We start from the raw sequence: 23,928 nt of genomic DNA on the forward strand, positions 1-23,928 counted from the left end.
TATTTGTAAAAAATGGTTTTTATATTGCTTAAATCCCTGGTGTCCAAGCCCACACTGAAGCTGGAGATGTCCCAAGAATGACTGCTTGTCAAAACCATTCCTGCCAAATCAGGCTGTTTACCTCTGCTGCTGCTTGCCAAGTCAACTCTATCTCTAAACACCCTGCTTCAAATTACCACAATCCACCAGACAGGAAGAACATTTGTGTCTGTATAGATTTCTAAGAAGCCTAACCTCATGATAGCAGAAAACTAAATGAATATATTCATTAACTAGGTTGAGAAAATCAATCACATTGATTGATCAGATGCTGTGCTAGTTGATTCCTGATAAAACATTCTCTAAATTTTTTCTGTGGCTCTCATGCAACCATCAAATGATCAATAGTCCATATTCTGTACCATGCACAGGACAATCATTTCAAGGGCTCAATCTGACACTTAGCATCTAACATTCTCAGAGAACAATGTAGGAACAAAGTGATGCATTGTTTCTAGATAGATAACCACAGACATAGCAAAATAAAATTCCCAGGCTTTCATGAGAGATGATAGTTTCCAACTTGGCATTCTATGAGTAGGGGATAGGAGAAACGCTTACACAGGTACACAATCTTGACTTTCACCCTTCTATCCCATCAATGTTAGAGTGTGAAAGGGTTGTATCCTTTCTCCATATCTATTTAATCTGTATGCTGAGCAAATTATTCAAGAAGCTGGACTTTAAAGAAGAGTTTGGCGTCAGAATTGGAGGAAGACTCATCAAAAACTTCATTATGCAGATGACACAACCTTGTTCATTGAAAGTGAGGAAGACTTGAAGCACTTGTTACAGAAGATCAGAGATTGCAGCCTTCAATATGAATTGCATCTCAACATCAAGAAAACAACCAATGGACAACATCATGACATCATGATAGATGGAGCAAATACTGAGACTATCAGTGACTTCATTTTATTTGGATCCACAATCAATACATTTGGTACCAGCAGTCAGGAGATAGGAGACGTATTGCACTAGGAAAGTCTGTAGTCACTCCTCTCCAAATTATTAAGGACTAACGATGTCAGTTTGAGGACTAAGGTGTGCCTGATCCAGGCCATGGTCTTTTCAGTCAGTTGATTTGCATCTGAGAGATCAACAATGACTGAGGATGACAGGAAGAACTGATACCTTTGAACTGTGATGTTGGAAAAGAGTGTTGAAGATCCCATGGACTACCAAAAGGACAAACAGATATATTTTGGAGAGGGTATAGCAAGAGTGCTCATTGGAGGCAAAGATGATGAAGGTTTGTCTCATACTTTGGGCATGTTGCTAGGAGAGTAATTCCTTGGAAAGGGACATCATACTTGGGAAGGTGGAGGGTCAGTGAAAGAGAGGAAGACCCTCAACCCAGTGGATTGACACAGTGACTAGAGCAATGGGTTTCAGGATGTCAGAGATTGTGAGGGTGGCACAGGACAGGACAGGGTTCAGATCTATTGCTCATAGGGTTGCTATAAGGCATACTCAACTCAATGACACCTAAAAAGAACAATATCCAATCAACCTGTTGTTTGTTGTACAGTGGTGACTTAAATGTTGTTTTGATGCTCTAGGTTATGCCAATAATATTTCAAACACCAGCATGGTCACCCATGGTGGACAGGGTACAGCAGAACACCCTATCTAAGAGAGATTAGGACTAAAGACTGAAAATCTACTTCCAGATGTCAGAAAATAAAAACTATATATTACAGTGGAATATTACCTGATACAGGGTTGTAAGATGTGCCCCTTAAGCTGGAAGGCAATCAAGACACATGGTGGTCATAAAAATGAACTTGAATTCACCACCAATTTTGACAATGGCACAGGACCTGACAATATTTTGTTCTGTACTCCATGGGGTCTCCATCAGTTGGAGTGTATTTACTAATGACTAACAATGAGAACAAACTTCTATCTTTAACTCTAATCAAAGAATTGAACTATAATCAGCAAATTGATAATTTCTAGGTTCAATATAGGAAGATGAATTGATATAGGCAATAGGGAGTTGCACTGCTAACCTAAATACTATCATTTCAAATTTGTTAGCTGCTCCATGAGAAAAAGATTGTCACTCTCCTTTCATTCAGAGGCCTTTCATTTACAGCCAATGAAAACCTATTGGAGGGTCAGGTATGGATCAGCTCAGATTTGATGGAAACTAGTTAGTTCAATGTGGAGGTCCTAATGTTTTCCTTTCACATCCTACTGGCAAAGAAAGGCCTCATATATTTGCCCAAGCACTCCATGAGTTTGTTGAAGAAATAACTATCAATTTAGGAAAGGGTAGACTACACAGAATTAGAAATAATATAAATATTGTTATTATAATACACTGTTGAGTCAACTCACAAAGACCCTATGAACAACAGATATGAACCTTGCTCTAGTTTGAGTCTTGATCACAATCTCTGTCACAATGCTCAAGTCTACTAGTTTCAGTCACTATGTCAATCCATTCCAGTATTATGTCTTTTTCTCAGGACTAGCCCCTCCTGACAACATGCTCAAAGCATGTGAGATGATGTTTTATCACCCTTCTCTCTAAGGAGCACTCTGGTTGCACTTCCTCCAATACAAACTTGTCTGCCAATACTACAATTCAAAGGCATTGATTTTTTTCATCATCCTTGTTCATTATCCAACTCTCAAATACATGAAGCAATTGAAAATACCATCGCTTGTATTCGGAATATCTTAGTTTTAAAAATGACATTGTTGCATTTTGCAGAGCTCCTTGACAGCAGATTTACCCAGTGCAACATGTCTTTTGATTTCTTAGATCACTACGTCCATGAGTGTTGACTGTGGGTCCATGGAAAATGATATTATTGACAAATTCAGGCATTGACAAATATAATCTTAATCACTCAATGGACATTCAGAAAGTGAATAAACCTATGGAAGACTTTTATAGCCATAGGGAGTTCTGGTGGCCCAGCAGTAAGAAGTTGTATTGCAATCCCAAAGACATGGTTCTAATCCACCAGCTGCTCTGTGGGAGAAGGATAGACAATCTCCTCAGAAAACCTGCTGGAGGAACAGCTATGGGTCAGTTCTGACATGAAAGCACACCATGACAACAACAACATGGAGCACTTTTCATGGGATGGTCAATTAGTCATACCAGCAAACCTGTCTCTCTCCTGTAGGGGCAAGAAAGAGTTGGAAAACACACTCATGTACAGTTAATCAAAAACCCTGAAATGAGGGGTAGAGTACTGAGGAGAAAAAGTCAGAAACAAAGGAGAGTAAAGGCACTGGTAAGGACCAAATAAATAAAAAATGGAAAATACCTGGCCCATCTGGGTTTGGATCCGACAAGGAAAGGGAATGAAAAAAAAAAAAAAAGAGAGAGAGAGAGAGAGAGAGAAGGATCGATCCTGCCAATACTGGACCACTGCTATGCAGAATATAACATCTCATCTCCCTGCTACCCATGAAAGACAATCTGAATGAACTCTTCCATTAGAATAGGTAGGACAAGCGGCAGGGAGGGTCCCTCTGCACAGTCCTTTCCCCACAATGAGAAGGCCAATGCTATCCTGAGCCTGGAATGAGAGGCTTCATGGTGATGTGGGGGTGGACACTCAAAGCCATTCCAAAGTTGGTTCCTGAGGTCAGGGCTTGTGTAGGGGGTGAAGATCTGCATACAATAGAAAGAGCAACCCCTAATGAAAAAACTATTCCCACAGACTTAACCTGGGACTGCCACACTGTGCCTTAAACCCCTCATCTTCACCAAGCCCCACCCACAGACAGGGGCAGACATCACTAAGGTAGCACAACAGCCCAGACCACATTCACTTCTAGCATACAGGCAGATAGTAACTTGGCAGATCCCTACAACCTCACCTTGAGGTCCTGTCCTACATCTGACCATGCTAATGCTAGCCTAGTAGGTGTAGCTACACTCACCTCAGGTCACAGGTGAACAATCTGAAGGTATAGGGTGGCTATTATTGTGTGATGTGTCAGTCAAGCACTGACTTAAAGCTGGTGCTGTTGTGGGTCATCAGAGGCAATGGATCCCACAGCAGGTGAGACTGTCTTTCTTTCTCCTACGGAGTGGCAGGTTGAGTTGGCAGCACAGCTCTCTCTATCTCTCTGGCCCTCTAGAGCACCCTGAAGAAAGACTCTTTCACAAAGAGCTCCTGATCTATAGCAAGTCAGAGAATCAGAAATTTAGTGACCCTGGGAGCAGAGACTCAAAGATATCTTCTGGCAAGGGCCAGCAGGGAAAGGCAACAATTCACCAGCCACTTAACTGGGCCCATTGCTACACTACTTTCATCATGGGCTACATGACATACCAGACCAGAGTAAACATAAATTCCATCAGATCAAGGTACAGCACATACCCCACCTGACCATAATTACACATCAACAACTACCAGTCAAAAATCTCCCCAAACAACAAAATTGCACAGAATTAATTACACAGATACCCTCAAAAACATGTTAGAAGAAAGGAAGTTAAAACAAAAGCTGCAATAACATCATCAAAATGTTCCAGAAGTAGCAGACAACCTTAAACTCAACAAAAAAGTCATTGAATAAGATATCACCCAAAAAGTGAACAAAATATGGAGTCAATGGATCTCCTGAAGTAGGAAAGGCTGATGGAATTCTCTAACAGGGAATTCAGAAGAAAGATGATCAAGTGTTTTCACAGAATGGAAGAAAAACAGAAAGACTTGATGGACTCCACAAGCAAAAGCACAGAAGAACTTAAAAAAAAATCAAATGCAAGAGTGAATAAAACATAATGTACATGCATGAAACACAAGGTACATGAGAGACTGTATGTAAACCAATAAGAAAATTGCAAATTAAAAAAAACAACACAAGGCAAATAAAACCAATGACATATTAGAAATACTAGAAAAACAAGAAAAAAAAATCCAGAATAATAAGATCCACATTTAAGAAACTGTCAGTATGTTGAAAGGACAGAAGAGCAGAACTGAAGAGATAGAACATAGAATTAGCAAATCAGAAGACAGAGCCCTAAGTAATGTTCTGTCAGAGAAAAAAAAATACAAGAATTATGTGATATACAATGAAGAGGAACAACAAATGCAATTGATGGACCAGTGGTAGGGCACTGCCCTGATAACCCATAGGTATGTGGTTTGAATTCAACAGCTGCTCTGGGAGTAATCTCCTCTTTTATGATTTGTTGTTGTTGTTGTTGTTAGATGTTGAATATGACTTATAACAACCTTATGAACAACACATCTGGCCCTGTCCTATACTGTGCTAGCCTCACAATCTCCGACACCTTCAATATCATTCCTGCAGTCACTGTGTCAATCCACCTGGCTGAAGGTCTTCCTCTCTTTCCCTGACCTTCTTTCCTTCCCAAACATGATGTCCTTCTGCAAGGAGTAATTGCTTTTAGCAACATGCCCAAAGTATGTGAGATGAAGCTTCATCATCTTTGCCTCTAAAGAGCATTCCCCAAGACATATTTGTTTGTTCTTTTGGCAGTCTATGGGATATTCAGAACTCTTTTCAATACCACAAGTCAAAACATCAATTGTTCTGTCATCCTTAGTCATTGCACCTCTCTCAGATGCATTGAAAGTGCCTGAAAAGACCATGGCCAGAATCAGGCACACCTTAGTTTTCAAACTAACATCACTGGTCCTCAATAATTTGGAGAGGTCCTTGACTACAGACTTTCCCAGTGCAATACATTTCCTGATCTCCTGGTTGTTCATACCACCTGTACTGATTGTGGTTCCAAGTATTACAAAGCTGTTGCCAGTTTCAATCTTTTCTCCATCTATAATGATGTTACCTATTGGTCCAATGGCTAGGATTTTTGTTTTCTTGATGATGATCTTTGCAAGTGCTTCAAGTCTTCCTTACTTTCAGTGAGCAAGGTTATGTCATCTGCATAAGGAACTTTTTGATGAGTCTTCCTTCTATCCTGATGCTACATTGTTCTTCATAGGATCCAGCTTCTCGAATATTCTTTTCAGCATACATATTTGCTGAGAAGAGTATTTGAGAAGATGGATTCTATAAAGACCCTGCTGATGGTAAGCTGAGAGTCGATTCCAACTCAACAATATATAATGGTAACAACAATTGGAATCCCATAACAGAAAGAAGCAAAAAAGGCACTGAGGAAATAGTGGGAGACTTGCTAGAAGAAAGCTCTCTAACATGAAAAATTCAAAAAGATATACCCAAAAAGCTCTGCAAACTCCAAAAAGATAATATCCCAAACGAAAAAAAAAAATAATCAAGAAGGCATATCACAGTCAAATTCTCCAAAATAAAACAAAACAAAGAAAGAATCCTGAAAGTAGGGAGGAGCGGGGGGAGTTATCTACAAAAGAGAGCCAATAAGATTAAGTTCTGATTTCTCAGCAGAAATCATGTGAGCAAGAAGACAATGGTATAGTATATACAAACATCTCAAAGAAAACAACTGTCATTCAAATATACTGTACTCAGCAAAACATCAAAAAGTATGATGGATAGAGAAATCAAGACATTCTCAGAAAAATGGATATTAAGGGAGTTTGTGACCAAATTTGCCAAAATCATGCTGAAGGATGTCCTTCACACAGAGACAGCAAAGGAAGGAAAGTCTACTTCAAAATAGCTACCATCAACACAAAAAAAGAATGAAACAAAATGGCAGTAATAAAACTTAGCTTTTGAACAATAAAATTGAATATGAATGGTTTAAATGCACCAGTTAAGTTTTGAAAAAGAGTAGCATATTGAGCAAAAGACCAAAACCCATCAATATGTTGTTTACAACAAGAGAGATACTTGTGAAGTGAGGATAAAGACAGACCAAGAATTAAAGAATGGAAAAAGTGTACATATTAAATGCCAACCAAAAGTAAGCAGGAATAGCAGTATCAATCTGTGACTAAAGAGATTTCAGTGTAAAAAGAAGTATATGTGTGACAAGGAAGGACCTTGTATAATGCTTAAAGGATCAAATGAGTAAGACGACACAATAGTCAATACTGGGGGTGGGGACACACAAAATGTCTAAGGAGAAATAATGATTAATTATCAATTCTTGTTTAAACAAATACATGTTTGAGTTTCAAGTCTGTGTATGAGGGCATCAGAAATGAAGTGCAAGTGCATGGAAAAATGTTACAGATGGAGTGGGGAGAGAAAGGAAGATGCGGAGTGTATTACTTATAAGTAGTGGAATTATTTAGTTTGGCTTTTGCACAGTTTGGCAGCAGAACACTACAGAGGTGACATGTTTGGGGACTACAGAGGAGTGGGCTGAACTGGAAAGGCTGACAGAAAACAGGGCTGATGGGGACAGTGAGGACAGTGGAATTATCTCTGCTGTGGAAAGGCAGAGAGCTATGGGCTGGTACCTCTATAGTAATTTCAAGATGATCAAATTGCAAGGGGAGCTCTGGTGGCCTAGTGGCAAGAAGCTGCACTGCAATCCCAGAGATGTGCGGTTCGAATCCACCGGACACTCTGCTGGAGAAGGAGGGGCCATCTCCTCCTGTACCAGTCAGATCCAATTTGACGGTACACACACAGAGAAAATAATAAAATAAAATGAAAAAAAAAAAAAGATGATCAAATTGTAAAAATAAGACTGTGTGGATCAAAGCCACTGACTGATACTTCACTGAGAAAACAGAAGGCAAACGACTATAGCAAGATGCTTTAAGTAGACAAACAACTGACTTTGCTTCATGTTTTGCCAGACAAATCCAAATGACAGAGTGTATTAGTCTTTTCAGAAACATATTAAGTAAAACCAGGATAAAAGCCATTTACTTAGCCACCATCAGTCTCAATGTGAGGAAATGGACTCCTAGGGTGTGCTGAGTTTGTCTATTGGGAGTTGTTAAACCAAAAACTGTACCTCTCTGGTGGTTTGAATCTACTGTATAATTTATTTGGGGGAAAAAGTTGGGCAATTTCCTCCCTGTGATTTATAGCTTCTGAAAACCTACTGGAGGGTCAGCTTGGAGTTGGCTCTGATGTAACAGAAATGAGAGTTTTGGGTTGGTTGTTTTTGTTTTTTCTTGAAACACTTGCTGTCTGCTTAGACAGCACATATGTCACAGATCCAAGTTCTTGCCACTCCCAACGCCCACCCCTACCACCCGAGGAGCCAACACTCATGCTGTTTGCTCAACATCTCCTACCCTGTGGCTTCTACTGCCTCCCACCTCCTCCCTCTCTAGCTGAAAGAAGAGACAATACACTGGCATCAGCAGCCCTTCTACCTTTCAGGACGTGTGGGAGGTGCTGATTCATGAAGATAGTATTTTATGTGACCAATAGACTAACAGACTTCTCAGATCAATGGATTTCCATACACATATGCCAACACACACACACACACACATGCACACCCCTTTGTAAAAAAAATGCCTCTCTCTCATTTCAGTTTGGCTGTATGAAGTCTGAGGTGCTCAAAGGGAAATCAATAATTATTTCAATCTACATTCTATTTTCCTTTTTCTGTTCTACTTATAAGATCTATGAAACTGCTGGAGTTCTTATTCCTTCACATCCCCAATGAACATTTTTGGCAAGAAAGTCCTGCTTAGTTAGTCTTGTTGTTACTGTTGGTAGGTGCTATGCATACACTCCAAGTCACAGCAAACTCACATAGAACAGAACAAAGCCTTGCCTAGTCCTGGGCATCTTCATAATCTCTGCTGTGGTTGGGCACACTGTTGCAGCCAAGATGTCAACCCATCTTGTTGAGGGTCTTCCTCTTTTTCACTGACCCTCCACTGAGCATGGTACAAATTAGATTTCTTCTCTTAAAGAGAAATATTTAAAAAAATATAAATCTTAAATACATGTTTTTTATATATCCAAAGACTACTTCAGTACATTTGACTTTATTTATTAACAAGTATACAGAGAAGACACTGAAGCTTCACTAATAGAATCTCTGAAAGTCTAATGATTACCTCAGTGTTCTCAATGACTATAATTTATTTTAAATAATCATATATGTAAATTCCTAGTTTATGCTATAAAAGGTCTGATAGAAAAACATCTAAGATTCTAAAAAGAAGAAGAAAAAATGTTTTCTGATAGAATTTTAGATATTGGTTCTCTAGTGAAAATATGTCATTCTATGCATTATCTCATGTTTTCATTTGGAATATTCTGGAGATAGAAAATTAGAAGAGTGTAGGTGTTTGGTGCAGCCAGAGGATTAAAGTCACTTATGTGGTACGCTACCACAATGGGTAATAAAACCTAGTAGCTAGCTCTTGATAGGACAACTTTTTATTAACAGCTCTAAACCATAAATGTCTTGGCTTACTATGTGTAGAGAAGCAGGTGAGAATGCCCCTTGTATTTGGAGCATGATTCCTGAGACATCTGAACATCTGATGGGGTATGCCTTACATGTGGTCATGGTGAGGTGCAGCACAGAAGCTGGCAGCCACCTGTTTCAGGGCCAAAAGAGTAGAACTCTACTGAAGTTTCTAATTCTAGCTCCTTCTGTGGGAAAAAAAAGAAATGAGGTACCAGGAAACGACGGCTGAGACAGATTGAAAAAGAAATTGTAGGACAAGGAGTGGAGAGACAAGAAGTTCAGATTTGAGGAAGATAAAGAAATGTCAGCAAAAGTACAATAAATAGAGGGGTAGGGGAGAAAGCACTCCTAAAGAGGAAATGAACAGACAAAGACCAGGTAAGATATACAAAGGTATGCTGCAAATGAACTAGGCTCTCATTCTGCCAAAAACCAAACAACCAACCAACCAAACAACACCTCACATAGGAAGAGGAAGCCAAAAATAGATTTATGTATGTTTTGCTCTTTGGAATCAACAGTTGATGGCATGGACTTGAGACTTGAGGAAGCCAGCCATCTTCTGAGCTGGATGGAAAATATGACGACACTCTGTGATGGGGCACCTGCACACATTCATTCATCCCCCGTAATGTTCCAGACACTACCCAAGGTGCATCTGGTATCATCTTTGTCCCAGCTCTCAGAGTCGCAGGTGGAAATGACACATCCTAGTAATATGACAAGTGATTCAGAAGAGGCCAGTGTTGGCCCTGCTTGGGAAGAACATGCAAAGTCTCTTTCAGGAAAAGGTCTCACCAAGGGGTCTTACCAGCCAGCTCAGGGGATGGCACTGCCAACCAGCAAAAACATCTTTTTTTCTGCATGAAGTCTTATGGACATAAAACAAAGTGGATATTTAAATAAAAGAAAATGCTAGGAGTTGAAAAACCCAAATCATCCTTTTAGAATATGTCTTTTGATAAATGATGATTTTTTTCAGGGGTATATGATGGTGATAATTAATAATGATGGCAGTATATGGGGCAGAGTACTATAAACTTACATAAACTCTTTCATCTTTAAAAATTTTTTAAGAATGTGTTATAACTAGACTATCTCTGCTCACCTCTGAAACTCAATTTTGCCTGGACTGACATGTAATAATTGTCAAACTCTTGGATTTTAGCTCTTTAAAGAGTTTTAAAGACAAGGAATGTAAAGTAGGGAACACAGTTGAGTTATGACACTTGGATCTAAGTCCTCAGTGTGTGAATTCTTAACCCACAAACTCAAAATGTGTTTTCTGAGTAACTTACCTCCAGAAATGAGAATTTGCCTGGTTTATGTCAAACTTCCTATGGCTCCTCTTCTTTTTCCCTTTGAAGTACTCTCATTTCAAGGCTTCAACTCTCACCTCTTATGAATCTAGTACTAGACCTGACCTTCTCTCCTGTACAGGATGCCTCCAACTCCAACTACCTACTTGATATTGCTACATGGTTGTCCCTAAGACACCTGCAATGTAACAGAACTCACTACCAATTCCCCCTACCCCCTGAAAACTGAGCTCTCCTCCTGGAACTTGGATCTGTCCTTCAGTGTTCAACTTATGGCCCTGGGAGTCACCCTCAGCTGCTGCCTCTTTTGCCACGACACATGGTCCCTAATAGAACTGGAGATCCATATTTAGTTGCCTTCATCTCTGCAATGTCCTGGCATCTGTCACTGTTTTTCTCTCCTCTGATACCTGAATAAATGTACTCTCATTACATCTCTGTGGTTCCAGTAACTTCTACTCCTCTCATTTAGCTGAGTTACTGCAGGACAAGGACTTTTTATCAGCCATCCTTTTATTCTGAGCAGTCTGATTAGAGTTTATTCCCTGGTGAAAATTCAATAAATATATTCTAGACTGACTTCTATGAGCTCAGCCATACGAGGCCACTTTATTTTATGTATACATTTCTGAGAAAGCGATGCTACCAAGCCAAAGATGGGTGACTTTTAATCCGCGGCCCTCGGGCCTGTCTTTCATTGTTTTTGTTCAGACATTCCTCTAGGTCGTATAGCTCTGGTGTACAAGTTGCCGTCCCGCGGTCACTTGTGGTTGCTACGAGGCTGAACACTGTGACACTGATGTGTCAAATGCATTAATGGTTGGCTACCCAATGCAGACAGAGAGTGGGGTGGAGCTCCCCGATTAAAACAAACTTGGAAGGAAGAGTGTCATCCACTTCTGTAACAGCCTGCCTCCGGAAACCCTATGAACCTGGAAAGAGGAAGAAAGGCACCCAAGTGTCGAGGACTCTCCTTCATAAGGTTACTATGAGTCACCTGTGGCTCGATGGCACTTAACAACAACACCACCACACATTTCTGAGGTTTCTCCTATCCTTTTTTCTAAGTAACACTCTGGTTGCAGTTTATGGGATATTTGGTACTCTTTAATACTTTTATGACATCATGTTGAAAAAAGTGAAGATTCAGAGAACGAGAATATGCTCAACAAGATGGATTGACACAATGGCTGCACAATGGACTTGAGCACAAAGGAGATCATGAAGATGGTGCAGGATTGGGCAAAGATAAGATCTGTCACTATGAGTTTTGGTTGACTTGATAGCACTAACAACAACACTACTTCTGAAAAGCTGATGGTAAAGAAAATTTATCTTTTAAATGTAAATACTGAAAGTACTACTGGAAGTCTTCCTATACAGAATTAAAAAAAAACAAAAATACAACCCAGAGAGTTTTTAAATATCTACATATCGACAAATTCTTTATATATTTATATATCAGGCTTTCATGAGGCAGTGCCCAGTTAACTTACCTTGGAAATAATTATACTTACAACAACATTGTGAAATACATATGCTAGGTTTTGCTGCTAAAGATAGGTCCTATTTTTTAATGGCACCTGCATGAAGTTGAGTATGTATTAGCATGTGCATATTAGGCCTCAGCGTCCAGATCACTGAGTTAGGAACCAAGAACACCTGATTGGGAAAACTCATTTGGAAGTTTATGACACAAGTAGTTAGAAAATGCAGTAGTTGGGTGAAAAAATTAGTCATATATCAATGATTTGGTGAGATAATAGTGTAGGTACACTTGGACTACATTTTGGTAAGACTCCAGAGTTTGTGATGCCCACAAAACAACTGTTATCACTGAATACCACAGTGGGAGAAAATCATATGTAGGTAAGGACTAAATACCCTCGTTGGAACAATGGGACCTTCATGAGTGAACATTTTTTAATTATAATTCTTTTAGAAAGATAAATGCACTTGATAGAACAGAAAGAATACTGTTGATTTGTGAACAACCAAAATGAAACCTAGGGAATAAGGGCTTTTAAAATTCTAAAGTATAAAAAAGAAAATAAATAAAAGTCTAGAATGTAGACCTCCCTGGCTAGAGATGTGAAATGCAGAGATAATATGAGTAAAAACAGGGATTACCACATCAGCGATGGATGAGCTTCCCATCAGTAATTCTAGACTTTCGGTGGCCTGCTGCAGAGCTAGCTTAAATACAAGCTGAGACTGACTACAAGTCATTCTTCCTAGAGAAAGTGGCTGTGGATGCTGAAACAAACTTCTAAGATGAAAATAATTTTGTGTGGATGCCACAGGTCAGCCTGAGGATTATGAGTGAGCTAGGCAGCTTTTTGGAAAAAAGGCACAGATTTTGTACTAATTCCCTACTGGTGAGGTAATGAATGCATCTGCATTAAAGACTCCAGAAATTTCTAGCATAAATTTACAAAAATATTTTTAAATAGAGAAAGATATACGGTTATGCATATTCATAAAGATTTCTTAGTTTTTAATGCCATCATTCTAATCTGGATTTAATCATAAGTAAAGAACCTTCAAGGCGAAATCAGAAGCTCAGGGAATTACAGCCCATACACACTTACTATTCCATTAGATATGAAATGCTCTCCAGGGAGACAGCAACTGAGGAAAGAACACAAACTTGAGTAGGAATGTTAGATGCCCCTGGGGGCTCTGATGGGATCCTATGAAGTATGGAAAACAGACAGTGGGACATTTAAGAATCACTTGAAGAGATTGAAACTTAAAGCTCCTGTGGTTAAGTCCAAGGAAGGAAAAGGGCAGGAAAGGCCAATGTGATTAAGGAAGGATATAAAGATTAGCATGAGTAGCCTAAGAGGGAGGCTTAAAATATATAAACACTGATTTAAAGATATAAACTATTTATAAAATAGGAGTAGTAAGAAGTTCAGAGAATAATTACAAAAGAGGAAACATTACAGTGAGGCCTTGGTGACAGCATTCCAGCCATCTGTGGCCCAATAGCAACGACAGCAGAATGCTGGAGCTAGCATGGGAAAGAACTTGCTGTCAGGCCGCTGGTTTTATCCACCAGGAGTACAGAAGGAAAGGGACTCTGTGTGCTCTCTTCATCTCCTCACCCCCCTACCACCAGTCAGTGAAAGAAGGATGGAAAACAGCATGGAGGGGCAGGATTACAGCTCTGGAGGTCCCAGCTATCAGGAAAGGAACAGATTAACTGGCTTCTGACAGAGTTGAAGAGATGAAGAGATAGCGCAGGAGGATCTAATTTCCGGCTGAGGGCAGGGAGTGTGAGAAAGCACTGAGCACAGCTCCAGGAAAAAAGGGGGACCCTCTGGACAAAAGGGAGTTTGGTGAGCACAAGCAAGGCTTTTCACCCCAGACCCACAGAGTGAGCAAAGGAAACTGCCTGGTGTTTGTCCCAGTCCTCTGGTGACAGATGGGATTCCTGAGGTCTGCAAAGTGTTACATCACATTATTCTAAGCAGAACTATGAGAGAGAACAAGCAATTATTGGGCCGCTTAATTTAACATTGTTTATAGAAATGTATTAGAAACTATTGGGTAGGGTGGTGACTTGACAAGCATATTGTAACTGGATTAGAAACAGGCCATATGTTTTTATTGGAGGAAGGTGGTGTTTTAACTAGCTTGTTGGGTTTCTTTGAAGTTATTGCTTTCCTCAATTCTAGACTGTAACCTATGATTTTTCCTTAAAATGCATGAAGATTAGAAATGAATATAAGATAGCTAAGAAAATAAGATAAAAGCCAATAACAACTGAAGACATTAGATATCCAAAGGTGAAAAAGAAAAAAAAAAATCACTCTAAAGACAAATGGTACAGCACAAAAGGAGGTCACATTAGTAATGTGGAGGTCAAAATAGTTTTATGAATATATTTTATTTCCATTTTGGTCTATGAAGAAGTCCCTCATACCACTACCTAAAGTAATTAGGTCTATCCTGCTCTAAAGACAAGAGGCTTTTAGGCAGCTTCTTTCTCTAGTGGATTACAGAGCCGGGTGCTGTGGAGAGTTAAATGTAGGGTTGTTAACTGAAAGAAACTTCTGTGGTTCCAACAACCTAGTTACTCCTAGGGAGAAAGATGAGGCAGTCTGCTCTTGTCAAGACTTACAGCCTTGGCAAACCTACAGGTGACCCCACTTTGTCTTACAGGTTTGTTGTAAGTTAGAATCAACTTGATGGCACTGGATTTTTAGTAGATTGACTCTTTGAACTAAAAGTCTCATTTGTATTGAGTCAGAATAGAATCATAGCTGACCTTCCATTAGGTTTCTGAGGTTGTAAAATGCATAGGAAGAGATGATGGTCCATCTCTATCCCTCAGATTCTCTGGTGGATTTGAACCACCAGACAGGTGTGGCCTTTTGGATTTGTTATGTGCCATCGAGTCGTTTGCGATAGCAGCAACATTTCTTACAAACTCAGAGCTCCTTCTCTGTGCGTAGAGTCGAAAACAACTCATAGCTGACCTTCCAGTAGGTTTTTCAGAGGCAATAAATTGCATGGAAGGAGACTTTTCATCCTTCTCCTGTGTGCTATACATTGCTGTCTCTAAAAAACAAGCAAGCTATTCTAATGTTGGCTGAAACCACTAATGAGTGCCAAGGGCCAATGTTCCTTCCATGAGTGAATTAATCTCTATACAAATGTATGCATACATATATATCTGTACCCAAAATATAAGTACTGAGACAAATAACTCAAGGAAATGGGAAATTTAAAGTCTAATTTCTAGGATTGAGTCCTTTTCTTCCACAGCAAGCAAAATTCTTCTACTCTGAAAGGCAACCTGGGATTTACAGGCCAAGAACCAAAGGTGGCTCAATTCAGCTCTAATTGGATGCAGAATTCACCAAGTTGGCTTTTCCAGACATTTCATGTTGGTTCAGAAGCAAGATGCAAGGAGTATAGTGGCTAAATCAATGAGAGGAAACATTGTCAGCATAGATTGACACAAGATTTACACAGAACCACAGGTGGACTCTTTTAAGTTAGTGTCAGTCTTTTTTATTTGATTTTTTTTTTTTTTATGCTGAAGCATTTATTCTCAAGCTGTAAGTTTTTGTTTCTTCAGTTTCTTCTGGGAGATCTTTTTCTTCTGGGCAGCCTCCTCTTCTGGTTTAGGAACAATCGCTCCTTTGGCAGGGGGAGCTCATGTAAGGGGTTATTCTGACTGTGAGCTTTCTACGTGTGGGGGTGCATGTTGGGACCTTTGCTCCTTTATATGTGTTCAATTACTAGAGAATCGACATCTAAATCCTTAAGTTCAGCATTACTCTTTGCATTTTTAAGCATATGCAGCAAAAACTTGACACTCTTTTTGGGCGACCGACTGTGTCCAACCCCACTGTTTGGCCTGGGCACACCTACCAAATCCACCACTGTAACATCAGAATGGTACAAGCTACTTTTGCAAAGTGACATCTTTTAGATACATGGCGGCTTTCTGGATATTCATACCCTTGATGGTCCGGCCAGTTTCCCAGGTATTCTTAAAATGGACCTGGAGATTTGAGCCTCTTCATTTGCATGATTTTGTGGGATTTTGGAGGTCAACTGAGTAGCGAACCATTTTGGGAGATCACCTGAGGCTCCTCATGGGAAAAGGAGTGTCAGCCTTTGTTGAGGAAAAAAAATAAAGTTTCTTATGAACTATTGGATTCTTTCTTAGACAGACAACATAAGATTCTATTTCCGATTGTTGTTGTTATTATCCGTAGTTGAATTGGAACTGACCCATAGCTGACCCTCCAGTGAGTTATCAGAGGCAGTTAATTGCACAGAAAAATACCTTGTCATTTCTTTCCCACAGAGCAGCTGGTAGATTAGAGTCTTGCACCTTCTGGATTACAGCATAACTTTTTTCTCACTAGGCCATGAGACCTCTATTTCCCATTAATGCTATTTTATATAAAGAACTTAAGGACCCATGCATTTGTTCGTACATTAGTACAATTTTATGGTGTGTGTATAGTGGTATTGTCTTGGAACTAATCTCCTCAATATGTTCTCACTAATTTCCCCGCCAATTAGTCATTCTGAAATCACATGACCCTAAGAAAGGCTAGTCCATGCTTTAGTTGAGGTGTGTCCCTGTATGCTGGAAATCTTGGGTGGCAAGATTATCTTGAGTTACTCAAGCTGATCAAGAGCTAAATCTATTTAGACTCTTGAAAGGAAAGCTGCTGCTGATGCATGATGGACTCAGATGCCGAGATTTGCACAGGGGGGATTTAAACATGGAGGTTTATGCTTACTGGGCTGCATACTGACAAATCTCAGAGAAGCCCGTGCCTTCTGGGAACTCCTGCAGGATGAACCTGTGGATGCTGCCAGCTATAGCTGCCCCACATCTAGGTGACAGCTCCTTTCAAAGCAGCCTTCAGTTCTAGCCACCTTTCCACTGCAAGAATGTTATTACCCTAGAGGCAATTCGATATAAGGCTGTCAAGTTGATCCAACTTTTAGGAAAACTTGTTGTTCTAAGAGATGAGGTTAAAAGTTTATAATGAGTATACAAGAAAAGCTTACCCAGTGGAATTGTAAACTTAAGTGGAGTGGAGAAAATTAATGCAGCCTAGAGGTTTAGGAAGATGAAATGCAGTCAAAATAAAAAAGCTAGCAGTAAAGGAAGCCCAGGGTGGGGTGGGGTGGGAGTAAGGGTGGTGGAATGTGGGTATGGGGGAGTGGAGTAGGAGGAGGGAGTGTTAGGCCCGTGGAAAAGAAAGCAGGCCTATGAAATAGGGCACTACTGGGGGGCCACTAGAGTTGGTGTCATAACCCCCCTGACTACTTCCTATAGCAGACTGTAAAGAATTCTTAGTAATGTGTATTATCCATTTAAATCATAGAATAATATATGATATACACAGTTGTAAATCACTTACATGCAATATTTCTTGATTCTTATGATTGTTAACTACTATTTTGTAAAAATCTTTCAGTGTTGAATTATAACATTAGTAGTTACATTAACTGTAACTGAGCACAAAGGAGACTCACACAGGAGGAGACTGTCCACCTTTTACCCTCGGCATTGCTGTGGGATTCAAACCAGCAAGGTGCCATCACTTTGGGGTTAGCAGCTCAACTCCCCATGGGTTTTGTCACCAGAGCTCCTTAGTAACTGGGTGGAAGCTTTTCTTTTTTCTCCTTATTTTCTTTTACTGAGGAACACTGGTGGTAGTGTGTAATGGGGCTGGTAACCTAGAAGTTGGCAGTTAAAATCCACCAGCTGCATTGTAGAAGAAAGATGGGCAGCCTATTCATATAAAGATTTACATTTTGGAAAACACAATGGAAACTGACTCAATAGCAATGAGTATCCTTTACTACTTCATTCCTAAAAAGTTATTTATACAGGCTCACAAACTCTTAACTACCACAATAATAAGACACTAGACAACCTGATCACATCAGTAGCAATGAATGCAATACAAAGAGTCCATAGCATGCAAACAAAACTACTTGACTCTACATGCTTCTGTAGGGAGCTCTAGTGGTGGTGGTCGTGATTGTTGCTAGGTGCTGTAGACCTGAGTATGACCCATAGCGACCCTATAAACAAAAGATCTGAATCCTATCCTATCCTATCCTATCCTATCCTATCCTATCCTATCCTATCCTATCCTATCCTATCCTATCCTGTGCCATCCTCACTCTTTCTGACACATTAGAGCCCATTATGGAAGTCACCATGTCAATCCACCTGGTCGAGGGTCTTCTGCTCCTTGGCCGACCTTTCCAAGCATCAAGTCCTTCTTCAAGAAATAGCCCCTCCGAACAACATGTCTGAAATATGTGAGGCGAAGCCTCGTCATTCTTGTCTCCAAAGAGCCCTCTGGTTGCACTCTCTCCAAGACATTAGTTTAGGTTTTTTCTGCAGTCCATGGGATGTTCAGCGCTCTTCTTCAACACCACAGCTCAAAGACATCAATTCTTCTTCTATCATCCTTATTCATTGTCCAGCTCTCAGATGTGTAGCAAGAGATTAGAAAGACCATGTCAGTGATGGGGTGGTTGTTGTGTACCATCGAGTTGGAACCCACCCATAGCTGACCCTACAGTGGATTTTCAGAGGTGGTAGGCAGTTGAAACTCACCAGCTGCTCCATGGAAGAAGAGCAGACAATTTAAAGCCTTCGAAAATCTCCTGGAGGTTTTCATAGGTAGTAATGGGAAGGTGGAGGGCACAGAGTTGTAATCTTTTAGGTATATTAAAGCAACAGTAAGCAAGAGAAAACGAACTTTTCTTCAGTAATATTTTAAAAGATGAAAACAGTCCTCTTAAAATAGAGGACCAGTGGATTCCTTATCAAGCTGGAGTCCTCATTCTCTTAGCCAAAAGGGTAATTGTGAGCACACCTTCCTTATCAAGTCTGGTGCCTTTGTTTTGGTTTGTTTGTTCACCCTGCCATCTGGGTTAAGCATTACTCTCTTCATTAACCTAATAATAGGCCTTCTGAGCTTGTATCAAAGATGACCTTTTAAACGAATTATTGTTGTATGCCATTCAGTCAAACCAACCTATAGCTGACTCTTCAGAGGGTTTACAGAAGCTGTAAATCACATGGGAGCAGACTGTCCGTTTATCTCTCACAAAGCAACTGGTGGATTTGAACCAGAACCGTGTGCCCTTAGGATTGCAAGGCAGCAGCCTCTTGCCACTGGATTAACCAGAGCTCTTTTTTTCTTTTTTTTAATTTTATACTGGATTATTCATTTATTTATTTTCCACAACAGATCTTTCCCATTTCCTTCACAACCCCCACCCATCAAATTGTGCAACCCTATGATTAACCTGTACCTACCCTACCCCCACCCCATCCCTTTTTAATGACTTGGAGGAAAACCTTTTAACCATTTTAAACTTTAACTGAATTACTGCTAGGCTAGGTTTGCTCTGAATCACAGACTTTCTTATTATCCTACTTCCTTTCCCTCTTTACATGAGGTACTAACTCAAAGTCTTTTCCCTTGAAAGAAGGTTCAGATCAGAAAGGCCAGTATTGAGCAAATGCAGGCATCACAAGGCCCAGGAACACACTCTAAAGGAGTAGCTGGGGCACCTCCAGGGCATCTCCAGGTTTTCCCTCTTAACAACCTTTACTCTGCTAAGAACTTTCAGGAGCCATGTGAGTTAAATGTCCTTCTATAGGGTAGCTGTCTTGAAAGGGCATGTTTCGTGATGACCAAGTACCCAAGAAGATCGATGTCATTTTGTTCCCTGTGATGACTCAACAACTAACTGGAATAAGGCCATCTGGAAGCCTTAACGCCAGCTTGCTACTTGTTAAGGTTAGAACGAGTAAAATAAGACAGAAGTTCATGCCTGGGAAAAAGTGAGCCAGAACCAGGAAGCAGATACATTATAATATTATTAGTTTCAAGCATGGAATTAACGTTTTAGGCACATGAGTAACATCAGTGGACTGTAACAAGAGCCACTCACTAAACTTTGACATCTCATCGGCCCAGACCCAAGGCACACCCAGGAGGAAACTAGAAATACCATCTCATAACAGCGACACACTGCCTTCTTCATTTCTTCCTTTCTGGGGAGGATGGTCTGCCACTTAGGGATTTCTAAGAAATTAATCTTTACTTTTCTTCTTCACTTCTGCCTCCTTTCTTCTTAGCCTCTAAGCAAGGACTTAGCCTACCCTCTAAGTTTAGCACTCCAACAAGGCCTTGGCCTACACCAGGATCAATCTGTGCAAGACCAGCACCAGTCCTTCTAAGGGCCTTCTATACTGTTCACTAAAATCAGCCCTCTATATTGTACATTAAAGTCAGCTCTCCCAAGAGTCACTGAAATTCCTGTACACTGTGCTACCTTGGGTGCTTGGGTACCATTTCCTCCTCTGGTCTCTTTTGCCTGGCTAAATTCTTTAACTGGGTGAGGAGAAGGGAGCAACCAGGGCATTGACCCCACAGAAACATACTGATTTATATAACCTTTTTCTGAAGATAACACCGTCTTTCCTTCTCAAAAGTAAACACAAACTTCCCCTCATACACTTAACCTGGCTTAGAAATACCTCCTCATAAACTTTTCTGCAAGTATATATGATATACTTCTCCTTTTCCCATTCCAACCTGTCTTCAAGATTGGTTTTTCTGTTGGCAGAACTACATTTCTATGGTAACAATATCAGTAAGTTAGGATTGAAAAAATTGTTCAAATGTTCTTGTCGCTGTAACTACAGGGATATTTTTATAATAAAGAATACATTTCGGCTGAAACAATGTACTCAAACTTTATAGACAAGTCATTTTAGTGTTGCCCCTCCAACAGCATCATCTAGTGCAGTGTGTACCCCTGTACCCTTTCTTGGTGTCATTGCTTAGATTCAGACAATATTTGAGTAAATAGACTTACAAGTATGATAATAACACTTGAATGAATTAAAACAACAACAACAAAAAAAAACACAAAACTGGCAGAAAGGTACTGCCATGTCAGGGAACACTGGCTTGAAGAATAGTATTTTAGGTTCAAGAATAGTTTTCCTATTCAGTAAATCCTTTTGTTCTGGGTAGTTATCAAGCCCACTGCTTGTCTAAATAACAACATAGCCACTTTCTTAAGGACTCCCTAACCGTCAGAGGCAAAGAGCACTGCTTGGATGCTGTAGCACTGGGTTTCTGCTGGCTTATCAATTTTCTGTTTGTGAGGACCGTTTTGACCAAGCACTTGTCCAGGTCCTTGCAGCCCAGCTAGTGATCTGTGTGGGATTCTAGAAAAGTAATGCCTCCTTACAACAATGGGGAGCCCGATGCCAGCAAGGTGGGGCCGGGAGAGTGTATCCGTAGCTGTACCAGCAGAAGTGGGTTGGATTCCCCAGGCAGAGCACACCCACTCTCTGCCAGCACAGGAACAATAGTATGCTGTTGTCAAACACCTGGGCTACTCCCTCAGCCAGGACAGAGCACTGACTACACCCATCTCTCAAGCACTGCTTGTCTCCTTGCCTCTTTAGTTCCTCATGTGTAAAAGAGAGACTAAGTGAAGTGTTTTTCTTTTGTTTGAAAAAAAATGCATTTTACAGCGTGGTAAGGAGTTGTGCTGCCAACCCCAAAGCAGCAGGTTCAAATCCACCTGCTGTTCTGTGGGAGAAAGATGGACAGTCTCCTACCATGTGATTTACAGCCTCTGAAAAACCTGCTGTAGGCTCAGCTGTGAGTCAGTCCTGACTCAACAGCAATGAGTTTTGTGTTTATGATTTCCTCAGTCTCTGGAAGGTTGCTTTACAGATGGGATGTTCAAAAGACAGGTAAAACCATTTCAAAAAGGTCCTATTATTATCACAGTATGTATTTTATGAGATAACTATTGCATTTAATATTTCTTTTTGGAATGACATCCTCAAGTATTCTACTAGGTTGAGTTTTGTCATCATAGCTGAGGCAGGTCACAATAAAACTACACCAAGGTAGAATTGTTTAAAATTTAAGAAAGGTGGATGCTATGGCAACCATCCATAGGTCAGTTCTTAATAGGAGAATTCCAAAGTTAGAAATTTACCCATTTATTTAATATTTACTAAGTACCTACTTTGTTATAATCTATTAAAAAGAAACCCCAAAACAAAACCAACTGAACAAAAAAAAAATCATCCCCATCTTTGGAGTTCATGATTAGTTAAAAATAAAATAGTATCATTAACACAAATGTTATTATATTATAATATAACAATTTGTAATTGGTGTTATAATAGAACTATGCCCGGCATAGACTGGAGATACCAAAGAAGGAATACAAACTTCAGTGCTAGTCAAGGAGTTTCACTGCCAACTCAAAAGCGGTGCCTTTCTGGTGGTTCAAATCCAAGATGGGTAATACGCTCCCTTATGGCTTAGGTGTGGGTACACATGGTGGACACAGTGTATGCAAGCAGGCCTGCCAGAAGGTGATCTGATAGATCACAGGGGACCTGGGAGCAGTAGACCTTCTTGACGAGATTGTTACCACAGCGAGAGTCTGGTTCTGAAGTTAACTATTTCCTTGCACACGTGTTAATCTTGTTTCCCATTATAGAGCAATGGTTTTTGTGGTGAGAATAATATCCCAGGTCAAGTCTGTGTTCTGGTTTGGGAAATGCTTGCTGACGGGACTAGTGGGCTAAATAGGGGAGCTCTGGCGGCCAACATCGGGCCTTCAATGCCAACTTCAGAGCACCCCTGAAGTGGCAGGAGCTGGCACATGACAGCAAGGAGGGGGAGGCTGCTTACCACTTCAGTGGGTCTGTAGTACTTGAGGTCTACAGTCACGTGGATCTTGCCGGTCTCTTTACATCTGCCCACTTCATTTTCATCCTTTCCTTCCCACCTGTAAAGAAGATAAACAATCAGCTCCTAATTGCTAAGGGCATTTGGCTTCTCTTTCACCTCTTGGAAGGCCCAGCATTCTCTCACTACGGTGGGGCTGCTGGAGCCACTGAAGGCAGCCACTCCCTAAGTCTTCCTAGATCTGACTTCAGAGTGGACAAGGTTTAGTTCTTGTTTCTCTTTTAAAGAAAACGGTGTTTAGTTTAAAGGTGAAACTTTAAGATTAGACCCTCTAGATGGAAGGGAGTGGATAACTTTCAGAGATTTAAGAAAATTTGTACCTCTTTAAACCATTTGTGATTAAAGCATTTACTATTTTTGATAAATGCCAATAATTGAAGAGGGGATTCAGGCCTTTCACTCATAGGACCGTTATGACTCATGCTCGACTCGAAGGTAATCATCAACAACAACAACAACAACAACAACAACAACATTAATTAATTAATACAATTTGTTCCCTCCTTGCCATTTTATTTACCTTTTATAGTTCCAGGGATATTTAATGTCAATTCAATGTATTTCATTTTGGAGTAAATTTAACATTCTCCTTAGGTAGAGAGTTCTGATGGCCTAGTGGGTAAGGACTTGTGCTGTCAACCCAAAGGCAGACAGTTTGAATCCACCAGCTGTTTTGAGGTAGAAAGGCAGACAGTCTCTTCCTGTGTGATCTACAGTTTCTGAAAACCCACTGGAGAGTCAGCTATGGGTTGGCTCTGACTACACAGTTCCTAAAAATATAAAATTTCTCTTTCCCTCCAGGACAGCTGGAAAACTGGCTCCACTAGAGCCATCTTAACTTGGTCCATGGGGCAGAGGTTGCCCGCTCTAGTTTCAGCTGATGAGGTTGATGATAATAAGCCATCTTAACACAAGGAAGCATTTAATTCCTGTTTGTGTGACAGATCACAAAGCTGGACTTGCATGT

The 23,928-nt window shown here is 40.3% G+C and overlaps 1 protein-coding gene across 1 annotated transcript in view; it reads right to left on the reverse strand.

Annotated features, from left to right (window-relative positions):
- GMDS (GDP-mannose 4,6-dehydratase) overlaps positions 1-23,928 on the reverse strand; it is an 844,904-nt gene that overhangs the window by 142,388 nt on the left and 678,588 nt on the right. The window contains exon 9 of the mRNA XM_006888703.1: positions 22,905-23,001. Coding sequence (XP_006888765.1) covers positions 22,905-23,001 — 97 coding nt within the window. The remainder of the gene's footprint in view (positions 1-22,904; positions 23,002-23,928) is intronic.

Source organism: Elephantulus edwardii, unplaced genomic scaffold (assembly GCF_000299155.1).
Source record: "Elephantulus edwardii isolate Elephantulus edwardi_28Jun2011 unplaced genomic scaffold, EleEdw1.0 scaffold00071, whole genome shotgun sequence".
NCBI lineage: Eukaryota > Metazoa > Chordata > Mammalia > Macroscelidea > Macroscelididae > Elephantulus > Elephantulus edwardii.